The 20,222-nt window shown below is 36.0% G+C and overlaps 1 protein-coding gene across 1 annotated transcript in view; it reads right to left on the reverse strand.

The window, feature by feature from the left end:
- Positions 1-2,975: 2,975 nt before the first annotated feature.
- The window catches only part of ZFAND3 (zinc finger AN1-type containing 3), a 127,890-nt gene continuing 110,643 nt past the window's right edge, over positions 2,976-20,222 (reverse strand). Inside the window, exon 7 of the mRNA XM_026695588.2 lies at positions 2,976-5,499. Coding sequence (XP_026551373.1) covers positions 5,345-5,499 — 155 coding nt within the window. The 3' untranslated portion in view covers positions 2,976-5,344. The remainder of the gene's footprint in view (positions 5,500-20,222) is intronic.

Genomic DNA, 20,222 nt, shown 5'->3' on the forward strand with positions numbered 1-20,222 from the left:
TGCTAACAACTGGTCCTTTTGAAAGTCAATACATGTTTAAAGATAATTTGCCCTCTTCGCTCTAAATTTCAGTAACACAGAAATAGGAGCAGCTTGCAAAATGCATTTCAAAGTCACAGTAGTCAAATCACAAAATACAATGTTTCCAACATAAGCAAGGACAATCAAGGGGCCTAATTCTTCAAACAGAGGCCCAAATAATACAAATATATTTTCCTTCACTCCTCCTCCTCCTCTGATTATTACATAATTAAAATATGTAAACTGGGTAGGTCATTTTTCCTTTATAAAATAGTTTATATGCTTTTAGGGAAAAAAGCTCATGAACTCAGAAAGATACAAAAGCAATAAAGGCACTTATAGTTGTTGCAGGATCCATTCTGGGTTGGTCATTCAGGAGGATGGGTTCCAGTACAAGTCCAAAGCTTGGAAGACTAAACTTCTGGTCCCAGTGTCCCATTCAGATTGGATCCTGCAACATTATTTTGGGACATGTATATTTTGCCTTCACTGATAGTTGCATTTGAGCAATCTTAACCTAATTCAATCTTCCCAGGTTTATTAGATTTAAAGAAGTAAAATATTTATAAATTTAGACACAAGATCAGAAAACAGGAGTCTTTTTGTGGGGAGTGCAAAGACAAATATTGGGAAAACTTGATGTACAGGCTCTATTTAATTTTAAACTGTTTTTAAAGAAAGAAGTCATTGTACTTATTTGTAAAATATCATGTTTATGTTAGCTTGGTTTGCTTATGTAAATTATCTTTGATATAAAATAAGTGTTTTGACTAAAAGTACTTTTAAATGGTATTTATTTTTAATGCAAACAGACTAAGGAATACACTAATAAAGGAGACTATTTGTAGCTCAAGGTTGAAATTGGTGGTCTCTGAGCTTGCTCATTTTTTTGCAAGAAATTTCATTATCTAAGCAAGTGCTAGTCCAGATGATGTTAGCACTGATGGGTAATGGAAAGTTTGCAAGGAAACAACTAAGCTCAAAGACCACCAAGGACCCCCCCTTTTTTTAAAAAAGATATTTTTTTAAAAAGTGAACATGCAAAAAAATAAAACTGAAGAGTGAAAACACTAAAAATAGTCTGTGATAAATTCCAGATTTTGTTGTGCCTGGCATCAAAGATAAGAGAAAATGTTATTTTTTGGGGGTGGGGGTGGTGGCGGCAATAAAAGATATACCCTTTGTTACACATGGAACATTAACTAATAATGCCAGTAGTTCTGAATTGGAAACACTATCACCAGAAGCAATTTCTATTCCTTCTAATCCTTTTTCATCATTTTTAATGAATTTGTGAAAACTGTAGATCTGTCTGTACTGAGACAAACTTTCCAAGCCTTTCACGTTTATTTCTTAATTTGGAATGTTTCCAAACATTGGAAAATTTCTTTCATGTCTTAAATTTCATGTATAATTTAAAATGAAAATAGGAAATATTTCATAATTCCCCCAGCCCATGGTTAGTCTAGAAAAATGAAAACCAAGCAGCCTTGGGTAAAGAAAACACATTCCAGAAAAATATAATCTACTTCTGCACACACTTCTTGTGCTCTTTTAAATCTTCAGTGCCATGAAACCTGTACAGCATGCAGTTGAGAAAAACTAAACAGAAATTTTTATGTGTGTGTGTTTGTATTTTTAATGTACTTTTCTTTTAACGTGTTGTCTTGTTTTGTCTGTTGAAAAAAAAAATTAGCTTTGTATTTCAATTTTTGAAAAAAAATTACATAATTTTAAAAGACTCTTAATATTATACAGTATTATTTAATAAAAACAATTTAAATTCTTAATGCAATGCTGATTTCTAGTACCAGCTTTTTGTTTTGTATCTCTACTATTTCTATGTCACTTGAATATCCCTTGATATTTAACCAGTTTTTTTTTAAAGTGCTTATTTTCTGCTGCTTCTTTACTGGGATTTGAATTGCAACAGCTGTCAAAACAGTCCTGAAATGTACCTAAGAATACAAAAAGAATATGGTGAGAGTTCACTTCATTTTGATAGAACTCAACACATGGTTGAATGATGCTCCAGTTTTGTAGTAAACCTTTGGTGACAATTGTGGTATGTTCATAATATGAAATTCCACCTAATTCTGCAGAAACGAAGTCTCCAAGGAGCATGCAATGTCTTAGCAGAACAGTTCAGCATTATATTTAAGTGAGGTCTATAAACCTAGAACAGTATGAATTAAAATATTATCAAAGCTAAATGTAATGCTAATGAGTAATGAGGGGAATTAATAATATAGAATCATATCTAATTTTTGTTGCTAGACCACAAGTATTAAAAAGTTATAAGTTCACACTATATATAAGAAGTAGATCAAAGTGCACATATATACTCTACTTGTTTAAATATTTTTTTGTACCTGCTAATTCAAAATTCAACAAGAAATCAAAGGAATTAAGTTTAGCATCTGTTGGATTTTAATACCCAATGTAAAACCTTTAATTTCTTCCCTTAGTTATATTTGCTGTAGTTTGGATTTTTGTTTGCAGAGTTTTATTATAGAATTCTGATATATATACTGAACAACCATGAAAATTGAACTAATTCATGAATAAAGTGAAAAATTAGACAAGGATGTTAAAGTGAATTAAGGAACTTTTGCTGCAGAATACACAAATATTTATGGCAGAATAATGATACCAGTTCATAGACTAATCTTTGTTCCTGGGTATAAACATTTTAGAAATCTTTTGACACTCTTGAGATTCTTTTTTACATAGGTATAAAAAGTCAAACTTAAATATATTGTTTTTATCAGAAAGAACAGTTTTAGGTTTTTTTCTGACCTAGATTTCTTAGCCAGAAATGGCCACCTAAATCTAGTATTTAGGATATGCCTTAATTTGAAGGCTACAGACCAGTAATGAAGTTATTTAAAGAACTAAGCCATATAGCAGCCACTGAATTGAGGAACATACCTACTGCAAAACTCAGAGAAGAATTCAACTTTTAATCTGATCTGTTTAATGGTTTTGTTTCTTTTAAGCAGGAGGAAAAAGAATTACAATCATTTTTAATATTTCACAATGTTAAACTAAATCTGTGCTCTAAGCTACATGTGTAAGTAAATCTAGAACACAAAAAGGGTTAAATAAGATTTCTTTAAGATTACAAGAACTTAAGCTTTCTTTACGTTTAACAAACCTCACAGAACAGATACTGCAAAGGAACAACCCCGCCCCCCCTTTTAAAGTGAACATTGTCCATAATCCACATGAACTTGAGTAGTGTTTGCTCAAGAGATACCTTGAAATCAACTGTGCACGTGTATCAGGGCTAAAGAAAGATTAACAAGAGAAAAACAGCATCTTTGTTATTAATCTGAACGTCTTGTACATCAATCAGAATGTCCATCAAATGCTATGCTAGGATTTTAGAAGGGAAGAAAGTGCATAGCGTGGCAGCAGCTGAAGTCCATGTTTGTTTGAAACTCTTCATGGCAAACGCAAAGAAAATTGTCTGGTTTCTCCCACATAGCGATGAAAGGAGAATACTTCCTTAGGAAACAGAACATGCAGCTGGAAATTCCATTTCTGATTTCAAAGCCTTGAGTACAACACAGAATGGCTTTTCCATATTGAACTTTAGAATGGTGGATTGAATACATCACCAATTTGAAATATAGGCAAAGGCTGAGTCTCCTTCACTGGCCATACTGGCTACCAGATTAAATACAAATCAACCTGTAAACTAGTCACTGATCTTCAGAACATACAGAGCAGTCAGTGACTTATTGAAGCTGCTCCACCCTACAACGTTTTTAAAGAGTGATATGAGGGAATTCACTCTTTTTGGTGGCTTAAATGTATTCCATTTGTGAGAAATGAGAGACAAAACAGATCCCCTTTTTCCAGCAACCCTTCCCTATTCCCTACTAGACCTAATTCCAAATTTCTAACTGAGCACTAACCAGTTTGTGGGGTAAACATTCCACGTTAGGCCATTATAAATATATATATATATTTTTCTTACAGACACATTTGCCTGTAGCTAGAGGAAACCACTGCACATTAAAAACAAAGAAACAAACAACAAAAAATGTGCAGTTCAGTTCAATGAAATTGACATACCCAGTATAGAACAGTAGCTCTAAAAGACCAGATCTGGAGAGTCCCCATTCTATGCAAGGCATTTTACAGTCACTTGCTTTGCAACTGATGATGAGCAGAGACCTTCACTGAGTACCAAGCTGCATAGTCACAAGGCTGGGACAGCCCATTTGATTATCTCCTTAATACACTGGAAGTGAGGTGTACAAACTCAGTTCAATAAAGGGTGATTTTCCTGGTTGTTCCCCCAATACTGTTAACTGAATTCCATTTGCTACAAAATGTCCTTTACCCCTCAATACACGTCTAGCTACAGAAAGTCAGTCTGTAGAATCCAGGCATGGCTACTGTGCTGTGAATTAGCCTTATTTGTTCAATTATCAGATACCTGCACTTAGCAAAAGGCAAACAAGAGCCAATCAGATTTTGGCTGATGGGAAACAGCAAACTATGGTTGGCATATTGAATTGGATCACACCACTTAAGAAATGTTGTTGATGCTGTGTAGAAAATGCACGCTGTTTACTGCTTGTTCCAAAATAGCACTAACTTTAAAATAAGATATTTCCTCCTCCACCTTAGTGAAGAAATAATTTCCCTGTAATCTGATATTTTCAACTAATATAAAAGTTGTCATAAGAATCTGTCCCCTCTTTTTGGCTTCCTAGAAAGCTCTTCCTACCACAAGATATTTCCTGATGTTGGTGGCGCTGCATGACCTTAGAAGATATGCGTGGAAATAGCAAAAGTAAGGGTTTAGGTCTTTTAGGTTTAGCAACCACCCTGCTTGTTTTAAGCAGTTTCATCTCTTCAAGGTTAGCTAATAGTGAGGACAGGAAAGCCAGGCTAATAAGGGTAGTTTCTTCCAGCGTGGTATGCACGTAAGCAGTCTTTTACATCAGTTTCTACTCAGCTGCTGGACAATTCCCAACATAAGGCTTTTTGTTTGTTTGTAAGAACTTGACTCCTGCAATAATAGAAGCCTTTATATTTTTTGTTACAATCCACTAGCCATGCTCAATAATATGTTGTCATTTTTTTTTAATACAATGGCTAGTAGGCACCTTAACAACCAGCCAGTAATCAGTGTTGATCACCATTTAACTCCTAAACTACAGTACCAGGATGGTTGGCTAAAGAAAGAAAATTGATTGGCTGTAGTCTGAAACTTGCCCAGTACAAGTGTCTGGCTGACTTTGTCCTAAATAAGGCTAACATTAGTGAACTAAGAGAACAGCATTTGGTTGAAGAGTCTTGCCACTCAGGAGCAGCCCTCGCCAATGCGCTGGCATGATCGCCCAACTTTCCGGTCCAGTTTCACCATTTTCATAATGGCTTCTTCACGCCCGCGTCCCATGTGGTCAAATGTGCAATCATGCTGTTCAGGCAGGCGATGCAACATACAGAACACATAACCTGTGAGGACAAAAGGTATATATATATAAAAAGAATGAACAGACCATAATGTTAGGAATGTACTAACAGCTTCTAAGGAGAGATTAATTACTGCAACAATTTGTAAATGGCTTAGCACACGCTTTTACCATCTAGTCACTAAATAACTGAATGCTACAAGGAATAAATTAACCAACTGAAACCTTCAGGTTACCCACAGCTAGAGAGAGGTACCCATTCAATCTTTTTAATTAAATTACCCATCAAATCTTTCCATGAAGTCATTATTTTTGATATTGTGCCTTCCATTTAATATACACTGCTCAAAAAAATAAAAGGAACACAAAAATAAGACATCCTAGGTCTGAATGAATGAAATATTCTTATTAAATACTTCGTTCATTACATAGTTGAATGTGTTGACAACAAAATCACACAAAAATTATCAATGGAAATCAAATTTAGCAACCCACGGAGGTCTGGATTCGGAGTTACACTCAAAATTAAAGTGGAAAAAAACACTACAGGCTGATCCAACTTTGATGTAATGTCCTTAAAACAAGTCAAAATGAGATTTGGTAGTGTGTGTGGCCTCCACGTGCCTGTATGACCTCCCTACAACGCCTGGGCATGCTCCTGATGAGGTGGCGGATGGTCTCCTGAGGGATCTCCTCCCACACCTGGACTAAAGCATCCCCCAACTCCTGGACAGTCTGTGGTGCAATGTGGCATTGGTGGATGGAGCGAGACATGATGTCCCAGATGTGCTCAATTGGATTCAGGTCTGGGGAACGGGCAGACCAGTCCATAGCATCAATGCCTTCGTCTTGCAGGAACTGCTGACACACTCCAGCCACACAAGGTCTACCATTGTCGTGCATTAGGAGGAACCCAGGGCCAACCGCACCAGTATATGGTCTCATAAGGGGTCTGAGGATCTCATCTCGGTACCTAATGGCAGTCAGGCTACCTCTAGCGAGCACATGGAGGGCTGTGTAGCCCCCTAAAGAAATGCCACCCCACACCATTACTGACCCACTGCCAAACTGGTCATGCTGGAGGATGTTGCAGGCAGAAGAACGTTCTCCATGGTGTCTCCAGACCCTGTCACATCTGTCACATGTGCTCAGTGTGAACCTGCTTTCATCTGTGAAGAGGCACAGGGCACCAGTGGCGAATTTGCCAATCTTGGTGTTCTCTGGCAAATGCCAAATGACCTGCACGGTGTTGGGCTGTAAGCACAACCCCCACCTGTGGATGTCAGGCCCTCATACTACCCTCATGGAGTCTGTTTCTGACTGTTTGAGCAGCCACATGCACATTTGTGGCCCACTGGAGGTCATTTTGCAGGGCTCCGGCAGTGCCCCTCCTGTCCCTCCTTGCACAAAGGCAGAGGTAGCAGTCCTGATGCTGGGTTGTTGCCCTCCTACAGCTTCCTCCATGTCTCCTGATGTATTGGCCTGTCTCCTGGTAGCTCCTCCATGCTCTGGACACTACGCTGACAGACACAGCTAATCTTCTTGCCACAGCTCACATTGATGTGCCATCCTGGAAGAGCTGCACTACCTGAGCCACTTGTGTGGGTTGTAGACTCTGTCTCATGATACCACTAGAGTGAAAGCACTGCCAGCATTCAAAAGTGACCAAACCATCAGCCAGAAAGCAACTGAGAAGTGGTCTGTGGTCACCAGCTGCAGAACCACTCCTTTATTGAGGATGTCTTGCTAACTGCCTATGCTTTCTACCTGTTGTCTATTCCATTTGCACAACAGTATGTAAAATTGATTATCAATCAGGGTTGCTATTCCATTTGCACAACAGCATGTGAAATTGATTGTCAATCAGTGTTGCTTGATTTCACAGAAGTGTGATTGATTTGGAGTTACATTGTGTTGTTTAAGTGTTCCCTTTATTTTTTTGAGCAGTGTATAATCTAAGTATAGAAATTCATGCCTGAAGTGAAACCGTCTAAAGGAATTTTCTCAGAGATAAAGGAGAGTAAGTTTTAATTTTGAAAATCACAACTGAAAGAGTTAATTTTGAAACTGATACCTGTGAAATATGCATTACCCCATCAGCAGCATTTGAAGGGGATTTATAGCAATAGAGCCGAATAATATTTTCTCAGATCAGAACACCTGATGCAGCACATGTAAACATTGACAGCTGTTAGCTGTTATGTTTGTGTGAAACAGCTAACCATCTATAATAATCCGCTCAAGCCATGAACCAGATTTTTTTTAAAAAAATACAGATGTGTTTCTTTACAGATAATTTATTTGGAGCCACTTCAAAACTAACTTCAACAATTACACTATTATTCCTGTACAAAATTCTGCTCCAGCTTTTTCACTTTCACCTTTTCCATGAATTTTTGCACTTCACTGGTAATTTGAAATTCTAATTGATAAAAGCGAATGATTTACCTAAAAATATCTAGAAACTTTAAGAGATAAAGGCAGTGCAAATTTATGTACTACTGAACTAAGTAGTGCTAGACAGTATGTGTCAACTTTGTTTTTATAAAATATAAATACATTTGCACATCAGTATAATCCTTGAAACACTTGTGCAGACTTTTCTAGATGGGATCATTTCTTGATCCAAGAAGATGCAGGACTTCTGTATATTAAATTGCGCTGCTTTTTTAAAAATTAAAACTTACTATAAAAATATTTAAAATAAATAATAAAAACCATTCTGGAATGAATGCACATACTTTTTGTAAAAACTATTTTCTTTCCATTTATTCCTTTACTTTTGTATTCAGAAGTAAGCAGACAACATATATGTCTACCACCTAAGTTTTACAGAAAATATGTAAGCTCTATAAACTTGTACAACAAATAAAACAAAATTAAAAGATAAGGCAACCAGTATATAATAAAGGTCTACAAAATCCAGAAAGCACAAGGACTTAAAACCCTAAAATGTTGAAAGCAGTCCAGAATGTGAATAATTTGAAACTTCACATATAGAGATAAATCAAATCTAGATGATGATGATGATGATGATTATTATTATTATTTTTAAACCAATCCTGTCTAACACGGATATATTAAGGCAAATTATAGCTATGTTGAATAACAACTAATTCTGGTAAAAAATGTCAATGTTTCAGAACAACTAATTCTGGTAAAAAATGTCAATGTTTCACAGAATTTTGCTTCGGGGATAATTTGCTTTGTTCCTTTATATTTAAAAAAAACACTAATATTAACAATATTGAAAGCCTAGTTATATCAATTTGTATACTGAAACTTCCAAATACAGATCTTTCTTATCACTGAAGATAGAGGTAGTCCTTGACTTATGGTGACAACTAAGTCTCAAATTTCTGTTGCTAAGCGAGACAGCTGTTAAGTGAGTTTTGTCCCATTTTATAACCTTTCTTGCTACAGTTGTTGAATTAACTTTGCTTGCAACAAATGAATTCATGACCCTGGGACAGTGCAATCGTCATAAATATGAGTCAATTGCCAAGCATCTGAATTTTGATCATGTGACCACAGGGGGGGAATGCAACAGTTTTTAAGTGTGAAAAATGGTTATAAGCCACTTTTTTTCAGTGCTGTTGTAATTTCAAATAGTCGCCAAGTAAGGGTTATAAGTTGAGGACTACCTGTAGTTGATTATTTGATTTGATTTGATTTGAGTGCTGCCTAATTCTGACTCTGGGAAGCATAACATAAATTATTCTGAGCAAAAGAATTAAAAAAGAATTCAGATTTAAAGCATACAATTGTATTTACACTGCTCAAAAAAATAAAGGGAACACTTAAACAACACAATATAACTCCAAGTCAATCACACTTCTGTGAAATCAAACTGTCCACTTAGGTAGCAACACTGATTGACAATCAATTTCACATCTTGTTGTGCAAATGGAATAGACAACAGGTAGAAAGCATAGGCAGTTAGCAAGACATCCCCAATAAAGGAGTGGTTCTGCAGGTGGTGACCACAGACCACTTCTCAGTTCCTATGCTTTCTGGCTGATGGTTTGGTCACCTTTGAATGAAAGTGAATGAAAGCACTGAGCACATGTGACAGGGTCTGGAGACGCCATGGAGAACGTTCTGCTACCTGCAACATACTCCAGCATGACTGGTTTGGCAGTGGGTCAGTAATGGTGTGGGGTGGCATTTCTTTAGGGGGCCACACAGCCCTCCATGTGCTCGCTAGAGGTAGCCTGACTGCCATTAGGTACTGAGATGAGATCCTCAGATCCCTTGTGAGACTGTATGCTGGTCTGGTTGGCCCTGGGTTCCTCCTAATGCAAGACAATGGTAGACCTCATGTGGCTGGAGTGTGTCAGCAGTTCCTGCAAGACGAAGGCATTGATGCTATGGACTGGTCTGCCCGTTCCCCAGACCTGAATCCAATTGAACACATCTGGGACATCATGTCTCGCTCCATCCACTAACGCCACTTTGCACCACAGACTGTCCAGGAGTTGGGGGATGCTTTAGTCCAGGTGTGGGAGGAGATCCCTTAGGAGATCATCCGTCACCTCATCAGGAGCATGCCAACCATTGTAGGGAGGTCATACAGGCATGTGGAGGCCACACATACTACTGAGTCTCATTTTGACTTGTTTTAAGGACATTACAACAAAGTTGGATCAGCCTGTAGTGTTTTTTTCCACTTTAATTTTGAGTGTAACTCCAAATCCAGACCTCCATGGGTTGCTAAATTTGATTTCCATTGATAATTTTTGTGTGATTTTGTTGTCAGCACATTCAACTATGTAATGAGCAAAGTATTTAATAGAATATTTCATTCATTCAGATCTAGGATGTCTTATTTTTGTGTTACCTTTATTTTTTTGAGCAGTGTAGCTTTCAACCATTCTAGAAGTTCTTTATTAAATGAACTGTTAAAAAGGGGGAAATAATTTGTCAGAACATGTCTATAGTATAAGAGGTTAAGACAGTAATTTTCTAAAAGGTGATATCTAATTACTGGTTTCTAGCAGAAACAAACAAGATCATAAGTGTTTACTGATTCTCTGCTTAAGGCAGAAATGTAAAATACAAATCTTTTTAAACGAGTGGTTAACTTTTTATTTCAAAATGCTTTTGGCACAACCCAACAACTACAGGTAGCATCCCTGTATTTTGCAGTTAATGCAAAATAATTATATCTGAGCTGAGAGTGACTAATAACTTTTTCTCTGGTCTTAACAAAGATGATGCTCTGGAGAATCTGAATTTGTTTTGTTTTTAAATGATGCCTTGTTATTAAATCTTATGTTAAAGTTAATATGCTCTTATGTAAGAAGAACATTTCTGACATTTTGGTTGCCAAGGCTAAAAGCCAGTTGCATACTAGTAGCTGTGTTTAATTTTGCAACCATTGCTCTGTTATTAGTTACTGGAATTTTATGACTAGAAATACTGACAAACTGTAATGTTTAATCTAGAGGTCACTCAAGCTTATGCAACAAGGTAACAAGCACATGCCCCAAGAAAATCAGAAGAATTAAATAGCATTTCAGAGGGGGAGCCTGATTTTTATAAAATGCAAATTTTGATGTTCTATTTTATGTAAAAAATTTTGCTCATGCACAGGACTCTTCCTGTTAGTTTTCCTAAAAACTGCTGTTAACGAGATCTTCCTCTTTGGATTAATTAGGGAAAGGCCTGGGGATTTGAAAATATAAGGGAAATCTGTTTTACTGGCAGATGCTGTTCATCAGCAAGCGGGCATTTCTATTTCCGCCTAAATTAATTCATTTATATAACATTTTAATGTTAAAAATGTAACTCAGATTTGTGATCCAGTAACATTTAAGTGGCAAGGAATAGTGTACACCATGAGAACCATATTTAAGACAAATTCAAGAAATATTTAGGAAGTTAGCTAAAGAATCTCATAGACTCAATCAAGATATATATGGTTAAGACAGTTAGGGGCTATGAATTGCGCTTGACTGAATAGACAAGCATACATCCTAGTAATTTCCTTGGAAAAACTTCAACTCTGTAATTCCATCCACCCAACTTATTCACTGACTCCTACTTATTCCGTTTTCCTCAACCTTGTCAAGCATAGGGATTTTTTCTAGTCTATCACCTGCTTGCCTTATATGTCCAAAGGATGCAATTTTCTGTTTGTCGTTTACTTAAGCCTTTACTTTGTCAATTTTTCTTGTAGGCCATGATACTCTTAGAAAGTATTCCAAATATGTAATTCGAAAGCATCTTTCTTTCATTAAATTGTTAGCTTTTCATAGCCATATAACTGGAAAGACTATTTTCCTAACCGTTCTGCTCTTTATTGCTATTAACTGCCCTTGTTTTTCATAATCTCATCTATAAGAGTCACTGCTTTCCTACCTAGGATTAATCTTTGCTTCTGAGGCATACTGTCCTCCTTTAAGCTGAACAAAAGAAAACTAGACGTAATCTTTATTACTTTTCTATGAATTAAATATTTGTTAGGCTTACAACTTGACATTACCTTCAACTTCTTAACCTTTAAGATTAACACCAATTATTTTTACTCCTCACTCGTTTTCTTATTTCCAAAGTCTTATTTTTGACTAATAAAGTGTGTCATTTACATTTGTCAAATTGTTAGCATTTCAACCACCAATTTTGATTCCAACTCTAATCTCTTCCAACCTTGCATTCCACTAATACATGCAATATAACATTTAAATACTATAAAGTCAATATTGCATCTATGTCTTACTTAAATCTATATTCTAAAACACAGTTTCTTCAAATTTAATTTTTAATAGCAGCTTCTTGTTCATTATTTTATAAGAATTCTTCAAAAATAAATCAGGTGTCCTGGTGCTCATATTAGTCTTAATATATTCCAGTCTGGCATAATCTACCCAGTCAAAGACCTTGTTGTAAACAGTGCAACAAACCAGCACTTTGTTTGTATTGTTTCATGTGATCATCAATCCTTCTCATGTTACTTATCCGACCGTAAATCTTTGCTGAATGCTGACTATGCATTTGGCAGTTTTCTCTCTTTATGTATAGTTTTATTGTTGGGTATTTTTGTAAAATCAAGATGGTAATCCTCAGGGAGGGCAGCTAATTATAACTGGAGTGTAATTGACAAAACTGTTCCACTATAACAACATGTTTTGGGTTATATCCCCAAAACTGATACCAATCTTGGTCCATGTATACTTTCTGTTAGAATATTCCCAAAACAAAACCATCTTATTAGTCAAGTTCAACAAAGCTCCCAAAGGAGCTTTTATATTTGCTGATAATTTATTTCTTTTAGCCAATTCCCTTTTGCACCAGTGGTAATTAATGCCTTCTCCCGTTTGAGAAGAACTGTAGGTTATTAAAAACAATGTTCAATTTTAATAACTGTTCACATGTCCTGATTCTGATTCAATTTTGCTCTGTTCGTTGTTAACATCTCAAACTTGTTTAGTAAACAAATTAATGTATTTTTTTTCTTCTTGAACTTTCTAAGAGAAAACTCAAAGAAACGAGAGCAAAGCTTAATAAGAAGATACAAAGATATTATTTCTGGGATGCATCCAACAGGGAAATACCCTATGGAAAATACTATTTGGGAACTAAAAGCAACATGCTTCCTTCACGAAAAGTATTGGAAGACTTCATTTTAGACAATACTCATTGCAGACTTGAAATCCAGAGGAGGTTCTAAGATGTAAATCATTCATATGAATAATATGATTTGATTCATTTTTTAAAATATACCTTATGATAAATGATTTGACTTCAGTTTTTATTAAACTATATGCTTCTTATTCTTGAAATGAAATGCACTGAAATTATCATTTTTCACATTAAAAACTATTTTAGACTGAAGTAGGTTTGATGAATTTCCATGAATTTCTTTGATATTCATATTTATTAAATCATATGAATATACTTTGCTTCAGAGGTAACACAACAGGTATTCAAACAGTTTGGTAATTTTGTCTCTTTTAAAAAAAACCTGAAAAGCATTCTTTATTTTTAGCTTTGTATCTACTATAAAGTATAGATTTATAATGTTTTTTTTAATCCTCTTAGTTTGCTTTAGGTCTGAAATGCCTTTTTGTTTGTAAGTAAGAGCTTCAAAATATATTTTCCTATATGTTGAATGTATAATGAGGAATGCCATACTGGAAGGAGGCAAATTTCATTTTGGAAATGTAGGAAATAACGTCAATAACTTGTGCTATATTGATGCTACCACTTTTTAACAGCAGAAAATGTAAATTATCTGTAAATTCTGAATGAAAATAAAAGGGCACAGTGAAAAAATAGGAGTTAGAATATATAACGGAGACCCAACCAATGATAACGAGTATAGCAACTAGCCTTTGAATTGACAGTGAAGTTACTGTAAAGGTATGAATAGCTTCTGGCTATTTTGACTGTCAACCGTAATGGAAACAGCAACCAAGAAATATGCCACCAATTTGCACTTGGTAGACTAGACATGAAGTTAAAAAAAATTCAAATACCAGTAAAAATCAGGATGGTGCTGGCAGTGTTTTTCCCATGACACTCCATGAGAGTGAAAGTTGGGAATATGAAGAAGCAGTACAGAAAAAAAATGACTTTTTAAAACTTAGATATTGGAGAAGACTCCTGAGAATACTGTGCATAGCTATCTATTGAAACAAACCAATGGATCACCAAAGAAATTAACCTAGAGTTCTTATTTGAGAAAGAAATCGCCAAGCTCAAATTATCATACTTTGGATATGAAGATTACAAAATTCTGGAGAAATTGGTAATTTTGGGAAATATGGAAGGAAAGAGTGCAAGCAGCAGTGTGGAATACTAGATTAAGAAGTGACTATATCTCAGCAAGAATTGCTCAAATGTTTTTTTCAGTGTCCCTGCAGCAATTTCTCCCAAGTGGCCAAAAATATGGGTTCAGTTAGTAAAGATTTCTATGGAAAAATCTCTTTCACTCATGTGTGAATTTTATCAGAAGCTATAATATCAAAATTGTCATTAAGTTTTTAGTCAGTTTTGGATTTCTGCCTCTAACATCTATGGATACAAAGTATTTACCTGAATTAAAATTTATTATTTTATAAGTCACTCTTTGGAGCATTTATCTTTACAAACATACCCCATTCCAAAATTGGAATTTAATTAAAAACTAAAGTGTAACCAAAAAATTAATTAAAACAAACAAGCATTACTAGCACATCCTGGCAATATATCTGTATCTTCTGTTTTTTCACATAGTGCAATAAAAATGCAAGACAGATAAGACAAGAATAAATAACTGCAAATTTCCAGGCAAAGCTATTTTGTACATTATAGAAACTTCAGAGGCATTTTTATAGTTCCACACATTTTAACCTTATGAATGGTCATTGTTTTTATGTTCGTACCCTTAAAGCTTAGTTTGTTCCAATTGAAGTAATTTTTTTTTGCAAAATAGCTACTTATGTTTGCTGCCAATGCCTGACTAATATAATAAATACTTCGGCAAATAAACAGTCTAATATTGTAACTCCACCAATTACATCTTAACCTTTTCTATTAGCCTTTTCCTCTCCCCCCTCCAGAAGAAATACTAAATTTGAATATTATCTTTCTTCTAATAGAAAATTGAAACACATACAAACAAGAAAGAGAAAAAATGTCATCAATACAATTTGATCTACAATATAGATCAACATAAAACAAAAGTATTAACATTAAGAGTAGCAGCAAAAATTATGAGCCTGTTGCACTCTGCCCCCAAAAAGCCTGAGAAATTGCTAGAATTTCTGGAACCTGGGTAGTAAAATCGAGGAAAGTTCTGATGTCTACATTATTTTGCCAAATGGCCTGAATCCCGTAAACCTATGATACACATATCAAAGGAGACATGCTTTGGGTAACACTCCAGTGCTTACTAACATTTAACAAGCATGCCCTATTCTCATGCAATTTTGGGAGGGCTGAAGTATGTTCTTGTGCAGTCTTTGAACCCATTAGAACAGGGCTGTCAAACTCCCGGCCCGTGGCTGGATGTGTCATGTGCTGGCCACACCCACGCAGGTTTAGTGAAGGGGAAAAAAAGTCCCAATGTGTCATGAGACGCTGGGGTGACAACATGAGTTTGACACCCCTGCACTAGAAGATGCACATAAATCATGCGAGAACACAAATGTGCTTTTGTGTGATTTTTGGAGGCTGTATATGTCATAGAAGAGCATGCTCTGAAGCCACCTCAAGAATGGAGACCTCATGCAACCTGGGACAGACTGCAGAAATCTATCAACAGGAGGAGAACACGCTTGTGCGCCTTGGAGTAAGTTGAAAGGCAGCCTTTTTGAATGGTAGTGGTGATGCTAGGGCTGAAGTTTAGACACATGCCTCTACTTCAGGCAAGCTGCAGGATGCCACCATGTGTCATTGTTTAAAGAGAATTGTTTTTCTTTTGCGTGTGTGTGTGTGTGTGTGTGTGTATGTGTTACATGACAACAAGTCAAATTAGGCATTTTTCTAATTTATGACATGTCAAGCCCAAAAGGTTCACTTTCACTGCTGAGCAAATGGCATATCTATAAAAGAACAACCAACCTACTCCTAACTGATGGATTTAAATTCCTTTATATCAAAAAATGAAGGAAAAGAAGAAAGAAAGAAAGAACCCAAATAGATGGTTTTATCATGAAATTATTGTCACTGTAAGTCCCTCTGATACATAGTTACAGTATTGATAAGCTTAATAGCAATAGCACTTAGACTTATAATACCGCTTCACAGTGCTTCACAGCCCTCTCTAAGTGGTTTACAGAGTCAGCATCTTGCCCCCAACAATCTGGGTCCTCATTTTAGCAACCTTGGAAGGATGGAAGGCTGAGTCAATCTTCAGCCTGGTGAGATTCGAACTGCCAAATTGCAGGCAGCCAGCAGGCATCAGAAGTAGCCTGCAGTACTGCATTCTAATCACTGTACCACTGCAACTCTTAAGGGAGATATTGTTTTAGAGACATATTTTCATTGAACGTACAGGAGATAATAGTGGGCTATTCTGAGGTAATTCAGAAACACATTTAAAAAACAAGCAGACTTCAGTGAAGCTATGGAAGAGTTAATAAAATAGCAATATTTAAAATATGAACAAAACACATATTCAGACTTTTTCTCATGTAAATTATGCATATTCATACATCATTAATTAGACATTTAATTAGGAAACAGGTTAGTTGCCTGATAAACTGGCTTTCAATGGCTATTTTTGGATATATTTGAATTTTGTAGGATTTATCTTTAATTAGGATGCACTGCATTTTGCATGCAACAAATGCAAATACCTAATGTAGTACCGTAGTAGCTGAATCATTGCCTAGGTACAATTTTAAATTTCAAATGCCTGTTTTAAGGGCAATGTCTAATATTTCCATATAGAATTATTTTGATTTTGTTCTTTGGATCTTTTGTTCTTTAATATTCTGAAGGAGAGGTGAAACTCAAAAAATTAGAATATCATGCAAAAGTTCATTTATTTCAGTAATGCAACTTAAAAGGTAAACCTAATATATGAGATAGACTCATTACATGCAAAGCAAGATAGTTCAAGCCATGATTTGTCGTAATTGAGATGATTATGGCTTATAGCTCATGAAAACCCCAAATCCACAATCTCAGAACATTAGAATATTGTGAAAAGGTTCAATATTCTAGGCTCAAAGTGTCTCACTCTAATCAGCTAATTAAGCCAAAACACCTGCAAAGGGTTCCTGAGCCTTTAAATGGTTTCTTAGTCTGGTTCAGTAGGAAGCACAATCATGGGAAAGACTGCTGACCTGACAGTTGTGCAGAAAACCATCAGTGACACCCTCTATAAAGGAGGGAAAGCCTCAAAAGGTAATTGCAAAAGAAGTTGGATGTTCCCAAAGTGCTGTATCAAAGCACATTATTAGAAAGTTATGTGGAAAGGAAAAAGTGTAGAAGAAAAAGGTGCACAAGCAGCAGGGATGACCGCAGCCTGGAGAGGATTGTCAGGAAAAGGCCATTCAAAAGTGTTGGGGACTTTCACAAGGAGTGGACTGAGGCTGGAGTCAGTGCATCAAGAACCACCACACACAGACGGATCCTGGACATGGGCTTCAGATGTCATATTCCTCTTGTCAAGCCTCTCCTGAACAACAAACAATCTCAGAAGCATCTTACCTGGGCTAAAGAAAAACAGAACTGGTCTGTTGCTCAGTGGTCCAAAGTCCTTTTTTCTGATAAGAGAAACTTTTGCATCTCATTTGTAAACCAAGGACCCAGAGTCTGGAGGAAGAATGGAGAGGCACACACTGCAAGATGCTTGAAGTCCAGTGTGAAGTTTCCACAGTCTGTGTTGATTTGGGGAGCCATGTCATCTGCCATGTCATGTGCATCATTAAGTCCAGGCTCAACGCAGCTGTCTACCAGGAGATTTTGGAGCACTTCATGCTTCCTTCCGCAGACGAGCTTTATGGGGATGCTGACTACATTTTCCAGGAGGACTTGGCACCTGCCCACACTGCCAAAAGCACCAAAACCTGGTTCAATGACCGTGGGATTAGTGTGCTTGATTGGCCAGGAAACTCATCTGACCTGAACCCCATAGAGAATCTATGGGGCATTGCCAAGAGAAAGATGAGACACATGAGACAAACAATGCAGAAGAGCTGAAGGCCTCTACTGAAGCATCCTGGTCTTCCACAACACCTCAGCAGTGCCATAGGATGATAGCTTCCATGCCATGCCACATTGGGGCAGTAATTGCTGCAAAAGTGGCCCAAACCAAGTACTGAGTACATTATGTATGCTTATACTTTTCAGAAGTCCGATACTGTTCTATGTACAATCCTTGTTTGCATGTAATATTCTAATTTTCTGAGATTGTAGATTTGGGGTTTTCGTGACCTGTAAGCCATAATCATCTCAATTATGACAAATCACGGCTTGAACTATCTTGCTTTGCATGTAATGAGTCTATCTCATATATTAGTTTCACCTTTTAAGTTGCATTACTGAAATAAATGAACTTTTGCACGATATTCTAATTTTTCGAGTTTCACCTGTATATTTTTAATAGCCTGTGTTTTGTACTTCATAAACAACAAATTTCGGATCTGTATATTGTCAAATAAAGTCCTATGTTACAATAACTATGTTGACAGCAACGGAACCAATTACCATAACAAATAAATGTACATCCAATCTACTTATATAAAAATTAAGCTACTTTAGCAACAATTGTCTGCAGATACAGGTAGTCCTTGACTTACAATAGTTCATTTAGTGACTGTTCAAAGTCACAATGGCACTGAAAAAAGTGACTTATGACTATTGCAGCATCCCCATGGTCATGAGATCAGAATTCAGACACTTGGCAACTGAATCATATTTACAACAGTTGCAGTGTCCCTGGATCATGTGATCACCTTTTGTGACCTTCTGACAAGCAAAGTCAATGGGGAAGCCAGATTCAATTAACAACCATTTTACTAAATTAACTACAGTGATTTATTTAACAATTGTGGCACAAAAGGTTGTAAAATGGGATAAAGTTCACTAAATAAATGTTTCACTTAGCAACATAAATTTTGGCCTCAATTGCGATCGTAACTCGAGGACTACCTGTATAGAAAGTACCAAAGCAAGAGAACAGTTTAATGCATAAAAATATAATTTTATTGGAGTTGGTATAACTAACACAGAGGTGTCAAACTTGTGGCATCGTGTTGATGTCACGTGATGTATTGCAACATTTCCCCCTTTTGCTGACCTGCGGTGGGTGTGGCCTGTGTGTCACACATCTGGCCCATAGGCCACCAGTTTGACACCCCTGGTATAACATAAAATCAGAAAACAGCTAACAACTCAAAGTAACATTTATATACAACATTTATATAAATTTAGAGTATCTTTTAAGAAAATTACTTCATAAATAAAATAATTTAATACTCATTTTAGTTTTTCTTTAAATACTATCAAAAAAGTGTACCATTATTAAAATAAAATTTAGATCATGTCACTTTGCCACACAGACTTGAATGGTTCCCATCTGACAGGAGGCAGAGTTGTAACTGTGCCTTAGGCTTTCCTGGATGTTTGTCTTGATTTTAAGAACTGTATGCACATAGTTCCATATTGAGATATTATTACTAGAGATGCCTTTGGCACTGCTGATTATAAGGAAAAAGCTTTCTCAATTTACTTAGCTAGATGTCCCCTAATATTTATTTGTTCTTTAGGAAGGATAGAAGAATCTTGGTCCTAGGGATCAACATGTCTGTTAATCATTAGATTAATAAGAACAGAGGGATCCTTGTAAGAAGATACTGCAAATGTAGTCTTTCAGAAGATATAAAAGTTTATATTCAGTATTCCTATAGTCACATGAATTATCATCCAGGCTCTTTTGAAGGGCCCTGCATGTCAGGCACTCTCTCTTGAAAATAACCAGTTAATTTTTTTCTCAATTCATATTCTTCCTTCCTATTCTTGCTTTAGTTATTTGGTTTATTCCATTTGAAAGCAACGTTTATGACCTTAAGTCATAGAATAAATTCAGATTTGGGAGACATTCCAGTTTGAAAACAGTTAGTACATCTTGTTTTGGGGGGAAGGGAGGAATCACAAGCAATTAGAAATATTAATTATTAATTATAACCTAGTAGTCTCTTTAAAATTACACCTAATCATCAAAGACACCAAAATAATTTTCAGTAGCATGTCTGCATTTCAGTCATTTATTTAAAATGGAATCTTTTATTTTTCTCACTAAAATATTCATAGGCTATTATTCAGGAATCA

Source organism: Pseudonaja textilis, chromosome 1 (assembly GCF_049901715.1).
Source record: "Pseudonaja textilis isolate UNSWEBS1 chromosome 1, rPseTex1.2, whole genome shotgun sequence".
In the NCBI taxonomy this organism is placed as follows: Eukaryota; Metazoa; Chordata; class Lepidosauria; order Squamata; family Elapidae; genus Pseudonaja; species Pseudonaja textilis.